At 49.4% G+C, this 18516-nt stretch overlaps 1 protein-coding gene across 1 annotated transcript in view; it reads right to left on the bottom strand.

The window, feature by feature from the left end:
- The window catches only part of C2CD3 (C2 domain containing 3 centriole elongation regulator), a 53355-nt gene that overhangs the window by 32757 nt on the left and 2082 nt on the right, over positions 1 to 18516 (bottom strand). Inside the window, 12 exon segments of the mRNA XM_044275831.1 lie at positions 1416 to 1448; positions 1450 to 1548; positions 1653 to 1771; positions 2284 to 2393; positions 2936 to 3136; positions 4290 to 4432; positions 4518 to 4662; positions 6722 to 6880; positions 8615 to 8753; positions 14976 to 15193; positions 18005 to 18168; positions 18253 to 18410. Of these exon segments, the coding sequence (XP_044131766.1) occupies positions 1416 to 1448; positions 1450 to 1548; positions 1653 to 1771; positions 2284 to 2393; positions 2936 to 3136; positions 4290 to 4432; positions 4518 to 4662; positions 6722 to 6880; positions 8615 to 8753; positions 14976 to 15193; positions 18005 to 18168; positions 18253 to 18410 (1688 nt within the window).

Genomic DNA, 18516 nt, shown 5'->3' with positions numbered 1-18516 from the left:
TACGCTGATCTCACTGAGGGCAGCATACATTAGTGACAGCAATGCTGATCTCAGCGGTGTCTCTCATCAGCTAAAAGTAAGTGGTTGCTGAGAACCAGCATCATAATCATTGCAGCCCAGGCCTGGAAAAGAGTCAAATCTACTTGAGAAGAGTCCTGGTTATTATAATCTCCTGCTCTCCCACCCATCTGCTGATGATTGGCAGTTCTCTCCTAGAGAGAAAGGGAGAAAACTAGGTAGAAGCCGGTCAGTCATCAGCAGGGAGAGCAGGAATAACCAGGACTCTTCTCGGGTGGCCGTGACTCTTTTCCAGGCCCAGTCTGCAATGATTGTGATGTTGGTTCTCGGCAGCCACTTACTTTTAACTTTTAAATGACAGACCGCCGAAATCAACTCACCTGTCTCTACTTTATTCTGCCGTTAGTATGAGCAGCATAACGTTGATGACAGGAGGTTCCCTTTAAAGGGCATCTGTCACCAGACTTAATCCAGCTGACATGTGACACCTGCAAATGTCAGACAAATGAGGGAGGTGCTGCTGCAGTAAGAGGCTCTGCTCCCTGCAGGGTTGGCGCACCTTCTGGTCTCCATCCTTGTACAGCGTTGGCGCCCTATGTGAGCCTACGAGACATCAGGGCCAGACATGAATATGCTTTCACTGCCTAGCCTGTCAGTCTTAGCAGTGGGGGTGCAGCAAAGCAGACAGGGAGTGGACCCTCTGGGTGCAACAGCACCTCCCTTGTTGCACCCACCAGCTTATTTAGGACTAAAAGCATTATGTTCAGGTGGCGTGTGCAGATGCTGCTGTCAGCTGGTTTAATGCTGATAATTCGGTGACAAATGGCGTTTTTTGTATTCAGCTTCCACAGCACAATCTGGTATTTCACCATCTCACTGACTTTTGACTTAAAGGTGTTCTGCACTTTTATTTAACTGATGATCTATCCTCTGGATAGATAATCAGCTTCTGATCGGCGGGGATCCGACACCCGGGACCCCCGCCGATCAGCTGTTTGAGAAGGCAGCGGCGCTCCAGCAGCGGCGCGGCCTTCTCACTGTTTACTGCCGGCCCACTGACGTCACGACTAGTATCAACTAGCGTGGGCGGGGCTAAGCTCCATTCAAGTGAACAGAGCTTAGCCCCGCCCACGCTAGTTGATACTAGCCGTGACGTCAGTGGGCCGGCGGCCCGGCAGTAAACAGTGAGAAGGCCGCAGCGCTACTGGAGCGCCGCTGCCTTCTCAAACAGCTGATCGGCGGGTGTCCCGGGTGTCGGACCCCCGCCGATCAGAAGCTGATTATCTATCCAGAGGATAGATCATCAGTTAAATGAAAGTGCAAAACCCCTTTAAATTAAAACTTAGAAGGGATATTAAAAAAAAACATGTAATTCAAGAAGTCAGCACAGACATTACCTTCAGGGGCCCCACATCCTCTAATTGCTGCTGATTCTCTAATGCAACGCACTGGAAGTGTCTGCGAGACGGAGAGATCCTGAGACCGGAGAACATCGCGGAGGGACAGAATGGCAGAGCCAAGAAGTCCGGGCTGCAAGGACAAATATCAGTTCCGTATCGCATTGCACAAGTGTAAAGATGGAGGTGAGAGAAAACGGAGGCTGTAAATCAGGTGTAGCCTTATGGGAACTATACCTTTTTCTCGGTGCTCTTCCTCATAAAGATTCGGAAGGTCAGGCCGGAGTTCCACCAGTGCTGGATCATTAGTCCATGGAACAAGATCGGGAACACAAATCTTTGCTGGAACTTCACAGCTGCAGAAAAGAAAGCGAAGACACTTGTGATTAGGTATGAGCTTACACCTGGGGATGCTATGCTTTGACCAATGGAGGAATTAGAAAAGGTCCACGGATTCTCCAAGTGTTCTGGAGCCACAATGCCCAACATGTTCCAAAAGCCGAAGCATGCTGGGAGTTGTTGCTTCACTGCTGACATAGTAGTGCCAGGACTGACCCCATGAAGCACCCCCAACATAAAGCAGTTAATCCTTATGGGCTGAAACAGTTGTATCTAAGCTGGAATAGAGGACGCTGCCTTTATAGGCTGTATCTGTGCTGTACATCCGTGCCAGCCCTCACTAACCAGTTTCTAGTGGGGCACAAGATGCCAATTACCTGATCGAGATATATTTGGAGGGAGGCAGCCTCACAGGGAACACATACATATGAGGCACATCCAGGAGGCCGACGATGCAAGGCAATATTGCTACTGAGAGTCTTTCATCCTTCATTGTAAGGAGCACAATCTGGAGATGGAAGCCACTTACCTCCATTTGTGATCTTGCTCGACACCAGCCGGGTTATTTCTGTGGCCACTGGCAATTCTCCGTCTTTGTCCTTGGAGGACACTGGAAAATGGAATTCCACAAAAAAAGTCCTGCCAGAAGAAAAAAAGGAAAAGACGACACATTACAGACTGCGACTCCGATCAGAACATATGGCCATGCTTACAGGTAATGGGGTTGTGTCACCTCACACACTGGTGTAATACGTATCTCTAGGATATGCCACCAATGTCAGACAGCGTGAACCCGCATGCGCGGTGCACTCTCCATTCACTTCTAGGGGAGTTCTGAAAATAGTTAAGCGAGTGGGTTTGCCTATTTTCAGAAGTCCCATAGAAATGAATGAAAAGTGCAACGCGCAAGTGTGGCCACCGCTCCATTCACTTCCATGGGACTGCTGGAAGTAGCTGAGCCAGCGTTCAGCTATTTTTTGGAACTCCTGGTATAAATTAATGGATGGCGGCCATGCATGCGCTGTGCGTTCGCGTTCACCTTGGGGGCTCCATTCTAGAGATAGCCCTAGAGGTGGCATAGCCATAATGGAGGGGTTTTTGTTTTTCCTGTACGATTCCTATGAGGGCAGAAATCACCATTACCAGGTGACACTTTCCTGCTCGTAGGTTACACGACTCACCGCTTGATGGCTGGTGCTGGGCGTGGTGGTTTCCCTTTCCTGCTTATTTTGCTGGATGTCACCTGGTCGCTTTCTGGTTTGATCTTTAGGGATTCGACTATGACCCGCACTGCATGCATACGACCCAAATGTGCAAGCCGATCAACACTCAAGTCAACCGCTTCAGATCTTGTCCCAGTTTTGCTTGGTCGCTCCGGGGATCTGCAATGTGACAGTATTTAGCTATGTTACTTAACACTTACCTGAGACATTCTGTTCAGGTCCCGCTGCTCTGGTCTCACTTCAGCAAATGGCATTTACCATGTAGAGAAAGTTAATACAAGCCACTTACTAATGTATTGAGATTGTCCATATTGCCTCCTTTGCTGGCTGCACTTAATTTTCCATCACATTATACACGGCTCGTTTCCATGGTTACGACCACCCTGTAATCCAGTAGCAGTGGCCGTGCTTGCACACTATAGGAAAAAGCGCCAGCCTGTGTGTGCTTCTATGGTCCCGGTTACTAGAGAGGCCGGTGCTTTTTTCTATAGTGTGCAAGCACGGCCACCACTGTTAGATTGCATGGCGGACATAACCATGGAAACTAGCCATGTATAATGAGATGGAAAAATGAATCCAGCCAGCAAAGGAGGCAATATGGACAATCACAGTACATTAGTAAGTGGCTTGTATTAACTCTCTACATGATAAATGCCATTTGCTGAAGTGAGACGACCCCTTTAAGATTCTGGTGCAATTAATTGTCGCCTTTCATTGCAGTAAGCCGGGGTTTAAATCACAATGACAATGTCAGGAGGCAAGGATTGGTCCCAAAATCAGCGCATATGACCCTGGGCCAGTATTACTGAGCCCCCAATTAAGTCAAATCGATAAAGAGAGCAACCCCTTGGGATCTGTCAGGAGCACATTCTCCGGTATATACACTGCTCAACCATTCCGATGGTCTACACCAGTAATCATGTGAGTAGTTTAAAGGGGGTTGTCCTATGGGTATTTATTTATTTTTTACAACAGGCTCAGAATGGTTAAAAAAAATTCAAAGCAGCAGTAGTCACCTCATTAATCCCCTGGCACTCTGATGCCGTCACGACCCCCGCCGGTGGTCTCTCCTCCCTGGTCCCTCTTGGCACAGAGGAAATGCCCGCTCAGCCAATAACTATCGACATGAGTGACCCATCTCGGCCAGTGATTGGCTGAGGGGTCACTTCCTGTGTGTCAAGAGGGAAGCCTCAGACTGGGAGGTGAGGCGGCTAAACCCGGGGTGGGGAGGGGGGGGGGCTGTAAAGTGGAGGAATCCCTTGGACAGTTACCTAGTGCTCTAGGACTAGAGAAAAAGAAGAAGAGAAATCACCTGGAGGAGAGTTCCTTCTCTGCGTCGCATGGAGCCGATTTACGCTCATCGACCTTTTCAGATTTCACAGTTTTTGTTCTCTTCCTTCTTGATTTAGACAGATCGTCTTCACTGACGACGTCGCTGGAACTGTCCTCCAATTTCTGCAAAAAGTGGTAAAAGGTGCCCTTTTAAGCAGCCATACTTGCACATGAGGTATCCTGACAAGCAGATCCTCCTGGTCCTCACCGGTGCCTTGTAGAACAGGTTCTCCAGCAGGCTCTGGTCATAGAGGGGATCGCCGAGTTCACTCTCGTTGTAGAAGTCACTATCTGCTATGGACTCGGGGGGTGAGCCAGTCCCATCCCAGAAGTGGCCGATGGACACAGGGGAGCTGACAGGAAAAAAATATATATAACAGCTGCATTGTAGATGATGTTCCTTGAGACTGGAGGGGTGCAAACACTGGGACCCAAAGTTAGAATCTTTAGGTCATTTTGAAGCAAAAAAAGAAAGTCATTATCAATAGTAGCCAATCAGACTGCAGCTCCTGTGAAGGTTTTATACTTAGTGTATGTCATAGGGAAATATTAAAAGTGAGACCTCCACCGATCAAACAAAGGGGAGAGAAGCGTTTGCCTAAAGGGGTTGTCCCGAGAAAAATATTCTACAGTCTTCAAACCAGCCCCTGGATCTGAATACTTTTGTAATTGCTTGTAATTAAAAATTTAGCATAGCCACTGAGTTATTCAATGAAATGTATCTGTGTAGCACCCCCTGCTGTTTGATTTTTTTTCTTATTTCTTTGACCTGCTCGCTGAGGTGGCCGCACATGCTCGGTTTAATCCTTTAGCTGCCCCCTGAGCTGTGCTAGGGAGAGCATGGGCACGCCCCCTGAGCTGTGCTAGGGAGAGCATGGGCACGCCCCCTGAGCTGTGCTAGGGAGAGCATGGGCACGCCCCCTGAGCTGTGCTAGGGAGAGCATGGGCACGCCCCCTGAGCTGTGCTAGGGAGAGCATGGGCACGCCCCCTGAGCTGTGCTAGGGAGAGCATGGGCACGCCCCCTGAGCTGTGCTAGGGAGAGCATGGGCACGCCCCCTGAGCTGTGCTAGGGAGAGCATGGGCACGCCCCCTGAGCTGTGCTAGGGAGAGCATGGGCACGCCCCCTGAGCTGTGCTAGGGAGAGCATGGGCACGCCCCCTGAGCTGTGCTAGGGAGAGCATGGGCACGCCCCCTGAGCTGTGCTAGGGAGAGCATGGGCACGCCCCCTGAGCTGTGCTAGGGAGAGCATGGGCACGCCCCCTGAGCTGTGCTAGGGAGAGCATGGGCACGCCCCCTGAGCTGTGCTAGGGAGAGCATGGGCACGCCCCCTGAGCTGTGCTAGGGAGAGCATGGGCACGCCCCCTGAGCTGTGCTAGGGAGAGCATGGGCACGCCCCCTGAGCTGTGCTAGGGAGAGCATGGGCACGCCCCCTGAGCTGTGCTAGGGAGAGCATGGGCACGCCCCCTGAGCTGTGCTAGGGAGAGCATGGGCACGCCCCCTGAGCTGTGCTAGGGAGAGCATGGGCACGCCCCCTGAGCTGTGCTAGGGAGAGCATGGGCACGCCCCCTGAGCTGTGCTAGGGAGAGCATGGGCACGCCCCCTGAGCTGTGCTAGGGAGAGCATGGGCACGCCCCCTGAGCTGTGCTAGGGAGAGCATGGGCACGCCCCCTGAGCTGTGCTAGGGAGAGCATGGGCACGCCCCCTGAGCTGTGCTAGGGAGAGCATGGGCACGCCCCCTGAGCTGTGCTAGGGAGAGCATGGGCACGCCCCCTGAGCTGTGCTAGGGAGAGCATGGGCACGCCCCCTGAGCTGTGCTAGGGAGAGCATGGGCACGCCCCCTGAGCTGTGCTAGGGAGAGCATGGGCACGCCCCCTGAGCTGTGCTAGGGAGAGCATGGGCACGCCCCCTGAGCTGTGCTAGGGAGAGCATGGGCACGCCCCCTGAGCTGTGCTAGGGAGAGCATGGGCACGCCCCCTGAGCTGTGCTAGGGAGAGCATGGGCACGCCCCCTGAGCTGTGCTAGGGAGAGCATGGGCACGCCCCCTGAGCTGTGCTAGGGAGAGCATGGGCACGCCCCCTGAGCTGCCAGCTTGATATAAATCTAGCAGAGCAACGAATGTCATTCTGGTACACACTATCCATCCTTGTATTGTATGCTTTTCTTAATGGCTGCCAGGTAATAGGACACTTACTCTGTGGTGGAAATGCCTGACCTGCCCAAGGATTTCCCGACGCAAGAACTAGCTGTCCGCCAGTGAACAGCTGATTGCTGCAGAGGGCAATTCTTAAAGTATTTGTCTCTGATGTGAGAACACCTTTTAAGGAGGCCGCCTGATCCCAATGTATGACATGTCCACTTTCTATCTTCACAGAAGTTCATCAACAAGATGAGCTGATCTCATTAACTCTTACCTGCCCAGCAGCAGCTCTATGGCCCGGGTATCACTGTTCAGCTCTAATTCAGGAAGAGTGTGGTCTGCGGGTGGCAGGATCATCCCGTTGCTCGTCAGAGATTTGTGGGCATTTAGGAGGTTGTGATCGATAGTCATTGGGAGGGTCTCAGGAGCTGCCCTAGAGGTGAACAGAAAGCTCAAATTTTAGGAAATAACTGTTAGACAGGGTGGATAAAAATCTATGATTTAAAAAAAACACAAAAAAAAAATGTTTTTTTTTAATTTAAATCTGATTTTTTTTTTTTATATATAAAATGCTTTTTGAGGAAAATATATTACCATCCAAAGGTTATTCCATCATGAAATAAAGATTTGTTTTTAATTATGTAGAATAAGGCTGTATATATTTAATTTTTTGGGTAAATAAATTCCATTAATCCATTCACAATTGGAGGGAAGAAATGCAAATGAGCTCTTAACAAGCTCCGCCTCTAATGCCACCAGATGAAAGGCAGCTATCCTCCAAGTCAATATTCAGCTCTTAAAACAAGCCTTGAGACATGACTTGGATATTAAATAAGCCAGCACCTCATCTGCAGACTGCTGTTTCGGGGTGATTAACTGGGTAGGAGGCCTGTGTCTGAAACAGCTGTCTGCAGATGAGATGCTGGCTTAGTTAATATCCAAGTCATGTCTCAAGGCTTGTTTTAAGAGCTGAATATTGACTTATAGGATAGCTGCCTTCCATCTGGTGGCATTAGAGGCAGAGCTTGTTAAGAGCTCATTTGCATTTCTTCCCTCCCAGAATTCCAGAGGAGCATGTATGGCCTCTAAGTCTCCTCACGCTGATTAAGGTGCTCTCTCCCTAAGGAGAGCTAGTTTCCCACTTTGTCCATTCACAATGTCCTGCTCTTCCAGAGGTTTTTGTAAGATTATTGGGCAGTTTCTCTGCCCACAAGATATTATCACAGATGCTTGGTTTACTTTTGCAGTTCTTAAAACTGAATTTGACTCAGCAGAGATCACAGGCCTCTTCTTCACAGCGAACATGAACAGAGTTTAGAAAAATACCTTAATCCTAACTTCTACAAATTTATGAATGCAGAATCAACCTAATCAAACTAATATGAAAAGTTGTTATTCTAAAAATCTTCATCTACTTGCATATTATAAGTTATACCAGCAAGAATTAGTCTTTATGTAGAAAACTATGATTACAATCAAGCCTTACTGACTAGCGATTTAAATCAAATCCCCCCCCCTGCTGTTAGATCAATGGTGGTCCAACAACTGGGATCCCAACCAGTGATAAGAATGGGGGTCCAGGGTCCCGCATTTAAATGGAGTGTTGGTGGAGCATGCACACTGCCGCTCCCACTATTGGACTGGTTGTGACAGTACACGGCTATCCCTGCCAGTCTCATACAGATGAACGGAGCAGGAGTATGCATGCTTGACTGCCACTCCATTCATACGGAGGAGACACAGTCCCGTTCTTGGGGGTCCCAGGCATTGGACACCCACCGATCTAACAGTTATCCCCCATCCTGTGGATAGGGAAAACTTGTTATTACCCCTTCAACAAAGTTAGAAGTAGCCAGATACTGCTGATCACAGGTGGCTGAAGACAGTGTATGCCAGGCATGTCCAAAGTGCGGCCCTCCAGCTGTTGCAAAACTACAACTCCCAGCATGCCTGGATAGCTTACAGCTATTAGGGCATGCTGGGAGTTGTAGTTTTGCAACAGCTGGAGGGCCGCAGTTTGGACATGCCTGGTGTATGCCATTCTGATCAGTCATGTGTCCCCATATCTGACATTCGACATATGGTTCACAATCTTCGTCCGCCTTATAGGGGTCCAATGCTGTGCTGGAATAAAATAATTACTTGTGTTCTTATACAAGCCAATCACCTGAGAGCCCGTGAGCTATAATGGTCTCTAACCAAGACAGGGGGCCGCTCTGACTCCACATCGATGTCAGTCTGGGGGTCTAATCGCAGAGCTGATTCAACCATAGCATCTCTCAGTTTGCTGCCTTGATCCAAGAGAGCTGAAATACAGAAACACGTGTTTTATTAGAATACAAGTCTGACAACCAGCAAGGACACAATATAGTGTATGAAGAGCAATACCATAATACAAATGTGGCACAGATATGTAAATTATTAAGGAATGGTCTGATTAGACACTGGGTCTTGCTATAATGGTGTAAAAGTGCTTCCCTCACGGCACTATAAAAAGGCTCTCAGAGGCGACTTTTGGGTAGTGTACCTCTTGGTTAGAGATCGTTGACTACAAGATATGCCCCTGCAACGCACTCAAAGACATTTTTCCCAGTTGACAGACTTTCATCATTGGCCATTTTGTTTAATTAGCTGCCATCTATGTCATTTTGACCTCGCTGTTAGGAGGTGTTGGCAGCAGTGGTTACGTGAGGGCAGGCACATAAAGTGAACAGGCTGCAGGCGGCCCAGACAGACACAGGAATAAGCAGCTCCCACAGTCTCGTTGTCCACCATCCAGACACAGGCGGCCCCATCATTACACCCCTGTCTCTGCCCGGACCATTTCCAGGTGCTAAGCAGAAGGAAAGTTGGTGTCCCAGCGCCCATTATGTCTCCTGCCATTGACACACAGCCACTATCGCCTTAGTTTGCAGTGTTGTCATGAATGAGAACCCTGAACTGCTCTGGACTGGATCCAGATCGTCTTTAGTGATGAAACCAGGTTCTGTTTGGAATCACGCAACTGTTGGGTTTGAGCATGGTGGCCTCCTGGTGAGCGCTTTAGTCCTGCCTTTGCTGTGAAGGACACACTGCCCCAACTACTGGTGTAGTAATCGGGGAGCCATCGCATATGACAGTTGGTCACCCCTAGTAGTGATACGAGGGAGACTAAAAGCGTAGTACTACTTGCGATAACATTTGATGCTGTAGCAGACAATCCTACTCAGTTCCGATGTTAATGCTGTAGCTGGCAGGCCCACTCATTTCAATGCCAATTGTCGACTGCTTTACCCCCTCCAACAGGCAGGGCTGGTGCAAGGATTTTTGCCACCCTAGGCAAAAGCAAATTTTACCGCCCCCTTGACTCCACCCATTGACCACACCTCTTTTTCAGCCACCTATTGCATGTAACATTTAACTATGGTCGTGTACCCTGTGCCAGTCTATGGTCATGTACCCTGTGCCAGTCTGACTATGGTCGTGTACCCTGTGCCAGTCTATGGTCATGTACCCTGTGCCAGTCTGACTATGGTCGCGTACCCTGTGCCAGTCTGACTATGGTCGCGTACCCTGTGCCAGTCTGACTATGGTCATGTACATATAATATCCAGCCACTGTCTGCCACCTAGTACCATCCCAGTGATGCCAATCACTCTGCGCTGTTCAGCAGGATGGCACACCAAACACGAGCAGTGCCACCTATTCACTGCCAGGCACCATTCAGCCACTGTCTGAAATCCTGTGCCACCAGGGCAACATAAAACAGTATGCTGCCTTGTGCCCTCTGCCAGTCTGGCACTGTCCTGCACCCTGTACCATTCATAGCCCTTTAGACAGTCTGTGCCACCTATTAGGCTCCATGTGCCACTGCTGGGCACCCTGTGCCAGTCAGAATCTATGGCCCCTAGTCAAGCAGCAGGTGTGCCCTGACCCCTGTACACAAGTGTGTGCCACCCTGCTGCCAGTCACTGTCCTGCAGCCTCTGACACCCTAGTGCAGGTTGTCAGAGTGCGGTTGCCAGGGGTGCTCACCAGGTTCTGCTCCTCGCTGTGCTCCAGGCCCACATTGCCTTGGCTCTTGCCAAGATCATGTGTCTTCGGCGCTTGATCCCGCGAAACCCACCTCTGGAGGTCACTGGTCTCGCGGGATTGTGCGCCCGAAGTCAAGGATTTTTGTCAACACAAGCAAATTTACATTTTGGCGTCCCCCCCCCCCCCCATCATTTCACATTTCTGCCCCTCATGATTCATGTCCATTTCTTGCCCCCCCCGCCATGTGCTAATATCATAGTGCCATCCTCTCCCCCTGCCCCCTAATGTGCCAGTATCAAGTGCCTCTCTCCTCCCCTCTCCATGTGCCAGTATCATGTCGCCAATAGCCCCCCTCCCCGTGGCAGTAAAGTAACAGTCCTGTATTTAAAAAAAAAAAAAAAAAAAAAAAACACTTTCAGAAAAGTTTGTCCTGGGATTCGAACTCACGACCTCTACACATCAGAGGTAAGGCATTTACCCTCACAGCTATGAAAGCTTAAAAATAAAAAGACTTCTACTGTAGGTAACTTTGATACCTAGTGTACATCCATACATATGACAGCTGCCCCAGTACACAGTGTATGGATGTAGCAGAGCTGGGTGTGTTGGGGCAGCTGTCATGTGTATGGTTGTACACTAGGTATCAAAGTTACCTACAGTAAAAGTCTTTTTTTTTTTTTTAAGTAACTAGCAAGACAGCTTTCATAGCTGTGTGGGTAAATGCCTTGCCTCTGATGTGTAGAGGTTGTGAGTTTGAATCCCAACAAACTTTTCTGAAAGGTAGTCTAAATGAGATTTAAATACACCAGGGTCTCATAGCTGTGTGACTGAACAAACTCATACTCGCAGCGCATCTGGCCGGCAAGTACAGGAACAGAAGGAGTGAAGTGAAGGAGATGATGTAGGGGGCGCCGGACGGGAGCTACTGCTTGGGATTTGGACTCCTGCCGGTGCCCCCAGGCAGAGTGCGCTCTACGCGGTGGCCTACTCTCCTTATGGGTGGCGCCAGCCCTGCCAACCGGTGGAGTTTTGGCACTTGATGCTGTGGCTGAAACCACATTACCCCCATTCCAAGGTGGAGTATTTGTGATTGCACCTGATGCTGTTGCTGGAGGTCTGATGGCTCTGGTCAATCACATTACCCCCTTCATCAGGTGGTGTGGTTGTGTTGATGGCACCGCTGAGTCTTCTCAAAATTCTCCCGTTTCCTCATTCGTCAACAGGTGGAGCAGTTGCGCCATCTGTAGAGGCTATATCTGTCTAGCTTACTCGGTTTTCACGCGCTTCGGGCAATCTTATTAACCCCTTCTCAGAAGAAATACCTGCTCTAAAGCTACATAGTGTCTCTGACCGGCTTTCCCAGTTCTGTTTTGCACTGTGCAGCTGCATCACACCCTTCCGCAGGTGCAGTATTTGTGCTGTCCAGTTTGAATGTGCCTCAGACAACCACATTCCCTCCCTTCAACACGTGGAGTCAATGCGGGATGCTGTCTCTGACGAGCCTCCGTACTTCTGCCTCTGCTTTACCTCTGTCTATCGACAGGGTACTCCTTCTCCTGCTCCTTCTGATGAGTACCAGGCAGGTGCGCTCCTCTACATGTCTAGTATTTATACCGTCTCCGCCAGGCAATCACGTGTTCTCTTCTGCCGTCTCTTGATAAAGTATATATGACAAGCCACGGCGGCTCTGTATGCATCAGCGAACTGAAACTCCTTTCTCCTTAGGGAGTACTTCTGCTGTTTCTTCCTCTATCTTTAACTGCAATATCCGATGTGTTTTTGTCTATACTCTCTAATGAGCTTATGGTGACATCCCTGCGTGTTTCCTGGCCAGCGCGTGCGGTCTCTCTAGGCAGCTACATTTCTCTTTCTTTATGCAGCTGCCACCAGTCGTGAATAGACAGGCGTTGGTCTTCCTACTGTCCTAGATGTGATATGGCACGGCTACACTCTTACCACAAGCTCCTATTAGCCGCGTGACTGAATGGGTGCTACTGCCCTACCATTCCTCCAATGTCTGGATAACGGCCCGCATCACTGCTCTTCTTTTATAGCCTCCAACATACATGGGGGGCCTTCTCTACCATGACATAGATCAGTGAGAACGGGTGTGTTGAAGCCATTGCTTTTTCTAGTCTCCTTTACGATGCAGCGATAATGCTCTTTCAGAGAATCTGTTGAGGTCGGTCACCTCCAAGGAGGACACCGCAGACGTTTTCTTTTGTACATGGCCACTTGGCGACTACAACTCACCAGGTGCAGGGTCTGCCTCTCCACCTTTCCCCAGCAAGTTTTTCCGTCTTCTCAGGATGAGTTTTTCACAGGGAATGGCTGATTGTACCAAGCCTTTTCTGTATCCCTGGTATTTTTAGGTTATGTCGGTTACTAGACTTGCAACACCAAAACATTGGCCACTTTATCTGCCATGTATTCAGCTGGTTGTATCCCTTGAGATCAGTGGTCCTCCCCCCCCGTGTGTAAGGGGCAGGGAGCCTTTAGAAGGTATGTCCTCAGCGTCCATGTTCAAGTCTGCCCGTTACCCCCGATGAAGCCAGATTAGCTGGCGAAAGATGTTGGGGGGGGCAGGTGTTAGGTTTTAGTTTCTGGATACCTCTGACAGAGTTGTAATCTAGTGCTGAGCTGTATACAATCTAAGCGAGGACAGTGGAAGCCTCGCAAGAATCATTCTATAGTAGCAGGTGGCTACATGAATCAATGTGCTAATCAGGACGGCGTAGCTTCTCCTAAGGGAGGCAGTGCACCCCCGCCTGCGCCCCTTTGAAAGCACCTTATAGTACACAGCACTCTCAGGGTATCAGATAGTTGTAACCTTCTAAGTTTTGCTCACATTTCCTCATTAATTTAACAAATGTATTAAAGGTTAAGTTTTAGTGTCTGGGACAAGTGGTTAGAAGCCTAGTTAGGCTACGTGTTGAAATATGGTTACTAGACGTGGCACGTTTTTTTTTTCTAGGACCACCGGTGGCAAGGTTTGGTCAGGTCCCATGCAGGATCTCTGCAGACCCATTCCTCTTTAGACAGCCCAATACTGGTGTTTACATGGGCACATGTTTAGTCTAAAAGTGGCCCCTTGAACTCCAGCCCAGGCTTCTTTGCAGCCATCCTTGCTGGAATGCCTCCTTCCTTTCCATTTACCTCTGCTCAGGGTGGAGCTCGTGTTTTCTTTCTATGGCAACATTACTCTGTTGTCCCCAGGTGGAGAACGGGGTCGGCCCCAGCCGTGGCAATTCTCAAGTCCAAGACATCTGGGTGTTCCATTCCCAGATATCATTCTGGTCTGTGTCCTCCTGGCCCATGTTCTGCAGAGAGGTGCTCCTTAGTTACCACCGTACTGCTCCTCCACAGGCTGTCTATGGCCAGACTCCACAGACATCTCTCTTTTCCTTCTTTACAGTGCCAGCCCTATTCTGTTTGACAGCCGGTGCTGTCTTCTTTCTCACTCCTTCTAGGTCGTCACTGATGGTGACCTTATGGTGGGGCTCCTACGGTAGTGGTCCACTTGGTATCTGTTTCCTCCAGAGTACTCTGGCCCCATACTAGGTCCCCTCTTTGTTTTTCTCTGAAGGTTGGTCAGTGTTAATGTTTATCCGTTTCTGGACACGCTCTGCTTCTGTCCAGAGCTTCTATGGTCTCTCGAGGCTTCAGCTCAGTAGAGCAGTCCGAGACGCCCTGCCCGAGGTGCTGTGATGTCTCCATTCTATTCTGACTGGCCTCCTTTCCACACCCCTCTCCTGATGCATCTTTTAGATACAGTTTGGAACTCTATGGCCAGCCTTACAGATTGTGTTCTGGTTTTTTGTCCCTTCCCATGGTACTGTCTTGGAACGTTCCATGGTCTTCTACATCTCCCAATGTTTAGATGAGAAAATAGGACTTTTTGTGCTTGCTTGTAAAATCCTTTTCTCGCTAAGTTCATTGAAGGACACGGCTCCCACCCAGGTAATTGAAGGCGCTTACTGATGGGTCTCGCCTGTTCTTGGTTCTGGTCCATCTCCAGTTCTGGCTGTTTGCTACTGTCTGTCTTCTGCTGCTTTACTGATTTGGTACAAACTGATTAGTTCTGTGCCTGAAGGAGGGTTATAGCTATGAGCAGGTGCCAACACCAAAAAAATTTGAATATTGTGCAAAAGTTCAATATTCTAGGCTCATTTCCAGTCAGCTAATTAATCCATACCCCCTGAGCTTGTGACTTTGGGGTTTTCATAAGCCATAATCATCCAAATTATAACAAATAAAGGTATGAAATATCTCGCTTTGCCTGTAATGAGTCTCATATGTTAGTTTCACCTTTTAAGTTGCATCACTGAAATAAATAAACTTTTGCACAATATTCTAATTTTTCGAGTTTCACCCGTAGTGTCGCCTCCTAGTGGCAGCAGTTATACCCCAAGTCTTACTTGTCCCCTAATCAATCCTATTTTGTCAGTGAGTGTATGTGTCCAATGTGTACACAGCAGGGTCCAGAGGTGGACACAGGCATTGAAGGTCTCTAACCTGTAAGCAGGTCCTTGGCTGCAGGTGCAGTGGTTACATTGGAATAAGCCTTGGTTTGATCAGCTGGTCTCTGCTGTGTAATAGGAATAACAGACGTCTTGTCCTTAGAGGGGAGTCTCTGAGATCTGTAACCTTCATCACTCCGGTGATCTTCGGATCCTGTAACCAAACCTCGATTCGGTTCTGCGTTTTCCTTGAAGTACAAGTGGTCTCTGCCCCTAGAAGGCAAGGAATAAGTCAGTGCCGTGGAGGGCTATGCACTGTAAGAACTGCACTGTGACACAATTAGGCTACCTGCACGAGTTAGGCTACTTTCACACTAGCGTTCGGGCGGATCCGTTCTGAACGGATCCGCTCATAATAATGCAGACGGAGGCTCCGTTCAGAACGGATCCGTCTGCATTATTTTTAGCATAGAACAGCTAAGTGTGAAAATAGCCTAGTACGGATCCGTCCAGACTTTCAATGTAAAGTCAATGGGGGACGGATCCGCTTGAAGATTGAGCCACATTGTGGCATCTTCAAACGGATCCGTCCCCATTGACTTACATTGAAAGTCTGGACGGATCCGCACGGATCCGCACGCCTCCGCACGGCCAGGCGGACACCCGAACGCTGCAAGCAGCGTTCAGCTGTCCGCCTGTCCGTGCGGAGGCGAGCGGAGCGGAGGCTGAACGCCGCCAGACTGATGCAGTCTGAGCGGATCCGCCTCCATTCAGACTGCATCAGGGCTGGACGGCTGCGTTCGGGTCCGCTCGTGAGCTCCTTCAAACGGAGCTCACGAACGGAAACCCGAACGCTAGTGTGAAAGTAGCCTTAGATGTCTCTGCTAGAAATCTGCAGCAAGATCCATCTGCACAGAATTTGCTTACAATTTTAACCACCTAACAATTTCCCCCGAGTTCAGCTCGGGCTCTCGGAAAAGCACTTAACTGCTTAACTGTCCTGCCTGAGCCCAGGGGAAGGGGGCGCGCTTTACCTGTTCATATCTCTGGATTGGTAGCAACAAGAAACATGGGTCTGGTTTGAACGCTGGCATTCCAGACTTTCATACAAGACCAGACAGCATTAGCCCAATATAAGCAGAGGATATCACTATTAGAAATCGAGTTAAGAACAAATGGGGTAAAACCTGCTTTAGTCATTGCATCCCGATTTCTAACAGCGATATCTCCCCATGTAGTGAAGATAATGTTGTCATTCTGGTATTGTTTGAAAGCTTGGAATGCCAGCTTTCAATCCAGGCCCATGTCTCTATCTGCTACCAAACCAGAGATATGAGCATCCAAAGCAGCTGCCCCCTCCTCTCCTGCAGTCTGGAGGAGAAGGAGGGCAGTTGGGGAGCTGACAGCTGCAGGAGGAAAGGAAAAATAATAAAAATATATAGAAATTTGTGTGGGCCCACTATACGGGTACACTATATATACCCCAAAATGGTTCCTAAAAAAAAAAAAAAAAAAAAAAAAAAAAAAAAAAATACAACTAATCCCGCAAAATAAGTAAAAAAAAAAAAGTTATGACTGCTGGAACACAAAGGGAGAACATGTTACTGGTCCTTAAAGTGGTTCTGCAGTTCTTTTAAACTGATGATCTATCCTCTGGATAGATCATCAGCATCTGATCAGCAGGGATCCAACACCCGGGACCCCCGCTGACCAGCTGTTTGAGAAGGCTGCGACCCCCGCCGATCAGATGCTGATGATCTATCCAGAGGATAGATCATCAGTTTAAAAGAACTGCAGAACCCCTTTAAGGCTAAAAGTAATTATGCCACTAAGGAGTTAAAAATGCAATCGTGTCCCCCGAGTTGTGCACCAACAAGATTTATTGCAGACACTTATAAATCCAATAAAACATTTTTGGGAGGTTCTTCCAATTTTAATGTGACTGTTAGGAGGTTAAAGGGAGTCTGTCAGCACATTTACCCCTTTTTAACAGTTCCCATAGCGCTGTAGCCGCAACACAGATGATTAAAACGGTACCTTTATATGCTTTTGTGGACTTTTAAAACTGCCAAAAACGAACTTTGATGCATATGTAAATGAGGGCTCGCAAGTGCCCAGGGCGGCGTCCACCGCGTTGGAGCACAGGCAACTCTGCCTCTTCGGCTCTAATCCCCGCCCAGCCTCTTCCTCTGCCCGCCCATCTGTTTTCTCTCCCCCTCAGCGAGATCCCGCACCTACGCGATAACTTCTTTGGCCGGGGCATGCGCACTGCGATGCCCATAGCTGGCACTACATCGCACTAGCTTATGCGCATGCCCCGACCAAGAAAGTCATCGCGTAGGCGCGGGATCTCGCTGAGGGGAAGAGAAAACAGATGGGCAGAGGAAGAGGCTGGGCGAGGATAAGAGCCGAAGAGGCAGAGCTGCCTGGGCTCCAACGCGGTGGACGCCGCCCTGGGCACTTGCGAGCCCTCATTTACATATGCATCAAAGTTCGTTTTTGGCAGTTTTAAAAGTCCACAAAAGCATATAAAGGTACCGTTTTAATCATCTGTGTTGCGGCTACAGCGCTATGGGAACTGTCAGCCCCCAAATTCAGATTTAAAGTAAGGGTGCTGCCATTTAGGGAAAGTGCACCGAAGTGTAATCACACCTGTATTGTAAAAATCCATCCCCTATAATACCCGGGCACCTCATACAGGTTATACTTAACCTGCATTCTGGTGTCTCGCGTCGCTCCTGATGCCCACACGGCCGCTGCTGCATCTCCCCGCCACGCAGATCAAAATATCCGGCAGCGGAGGGGGCAGGCAATACAGGCTGCAACTGGGATGAGCCTCCCAAGTGTCACCACCAAACAGCTGTGCGGGCATCAGGAGCGACATGGGTGCCAGGGAAGAGGGCAAGTATAACCTGTATGAGGTGTCCGGGTATTTGGGGGGGCATCATAGGGGATGGATAATCCCTTTAAGTTTTATATAGTGCTTCTGAACTTAAAAAAAAAAAGGAGCAGATACACAGTGTGTGAAGCCAGTCTGAAAGGGCCAATGCTCTTAATAAGCAGCCACAGCAGACAGCACATTACCTGGGGGTGGCGGCCCTGCTGCTCTCGGGCCTTGTGCGGCCTGCAGACAGTTTGCTGGGCTGTAATCGGTGTCCTGATGGAGCTGTTTCGTGGCTGACATCGGAGTTGAGGATGGAGCCACTGTCACCATATTTCTCACACAGAGGCTCCAGAGCCACGGACACCTGGAGCGGAGAGACAGTTGAGGCGTGGCTTGCAGGGACGTGTAGTCAGACATCCGTTACAGCGAACCTCAAACTGTTGGTTACCTGTAGTTCTCCCAGTTTCTCCGATGTCGGGGAGACAATGGTGAAGAAGCCGCTGAGTGGATTTGTCGGGGAGAGCCGCGAGATGTCGCTGATCTGAGCACGACCGATAGGAAGGTGGTCAAGTCTGGTCAGAACCTCCAAAACAAGGGCCCCCATATCTGCAGAGGGTAAGAATAGAGAGAACAGTGAGAGAAGTCCCCGCCACTATATACCCCCTACTGCACGATGAGGGCTGCCAGATGCCAAGTCCCCTGCCCAAAAACC

This window comes from Bufo gargarizans, chromosome 1 (assembly GCF_014858855.1).
Source record: "Bufo gargarizans isolate SCDJY-AF-19 chromosome 1, ASM1485885v1, whole genome shotgun sequence".
In the NCBI taxonomy this organism is placed as follows: Eukaryota; Metazoa; Chordata; class Amphibia; order Anura; family Bufonidae; genus Bufo; species Bufo gargarizans.
The sequence above is the reverse complement of the archived record's forward strand: the minus strand, read 5'-3'. Positions and strand labels throughout refer to the sequence as shown.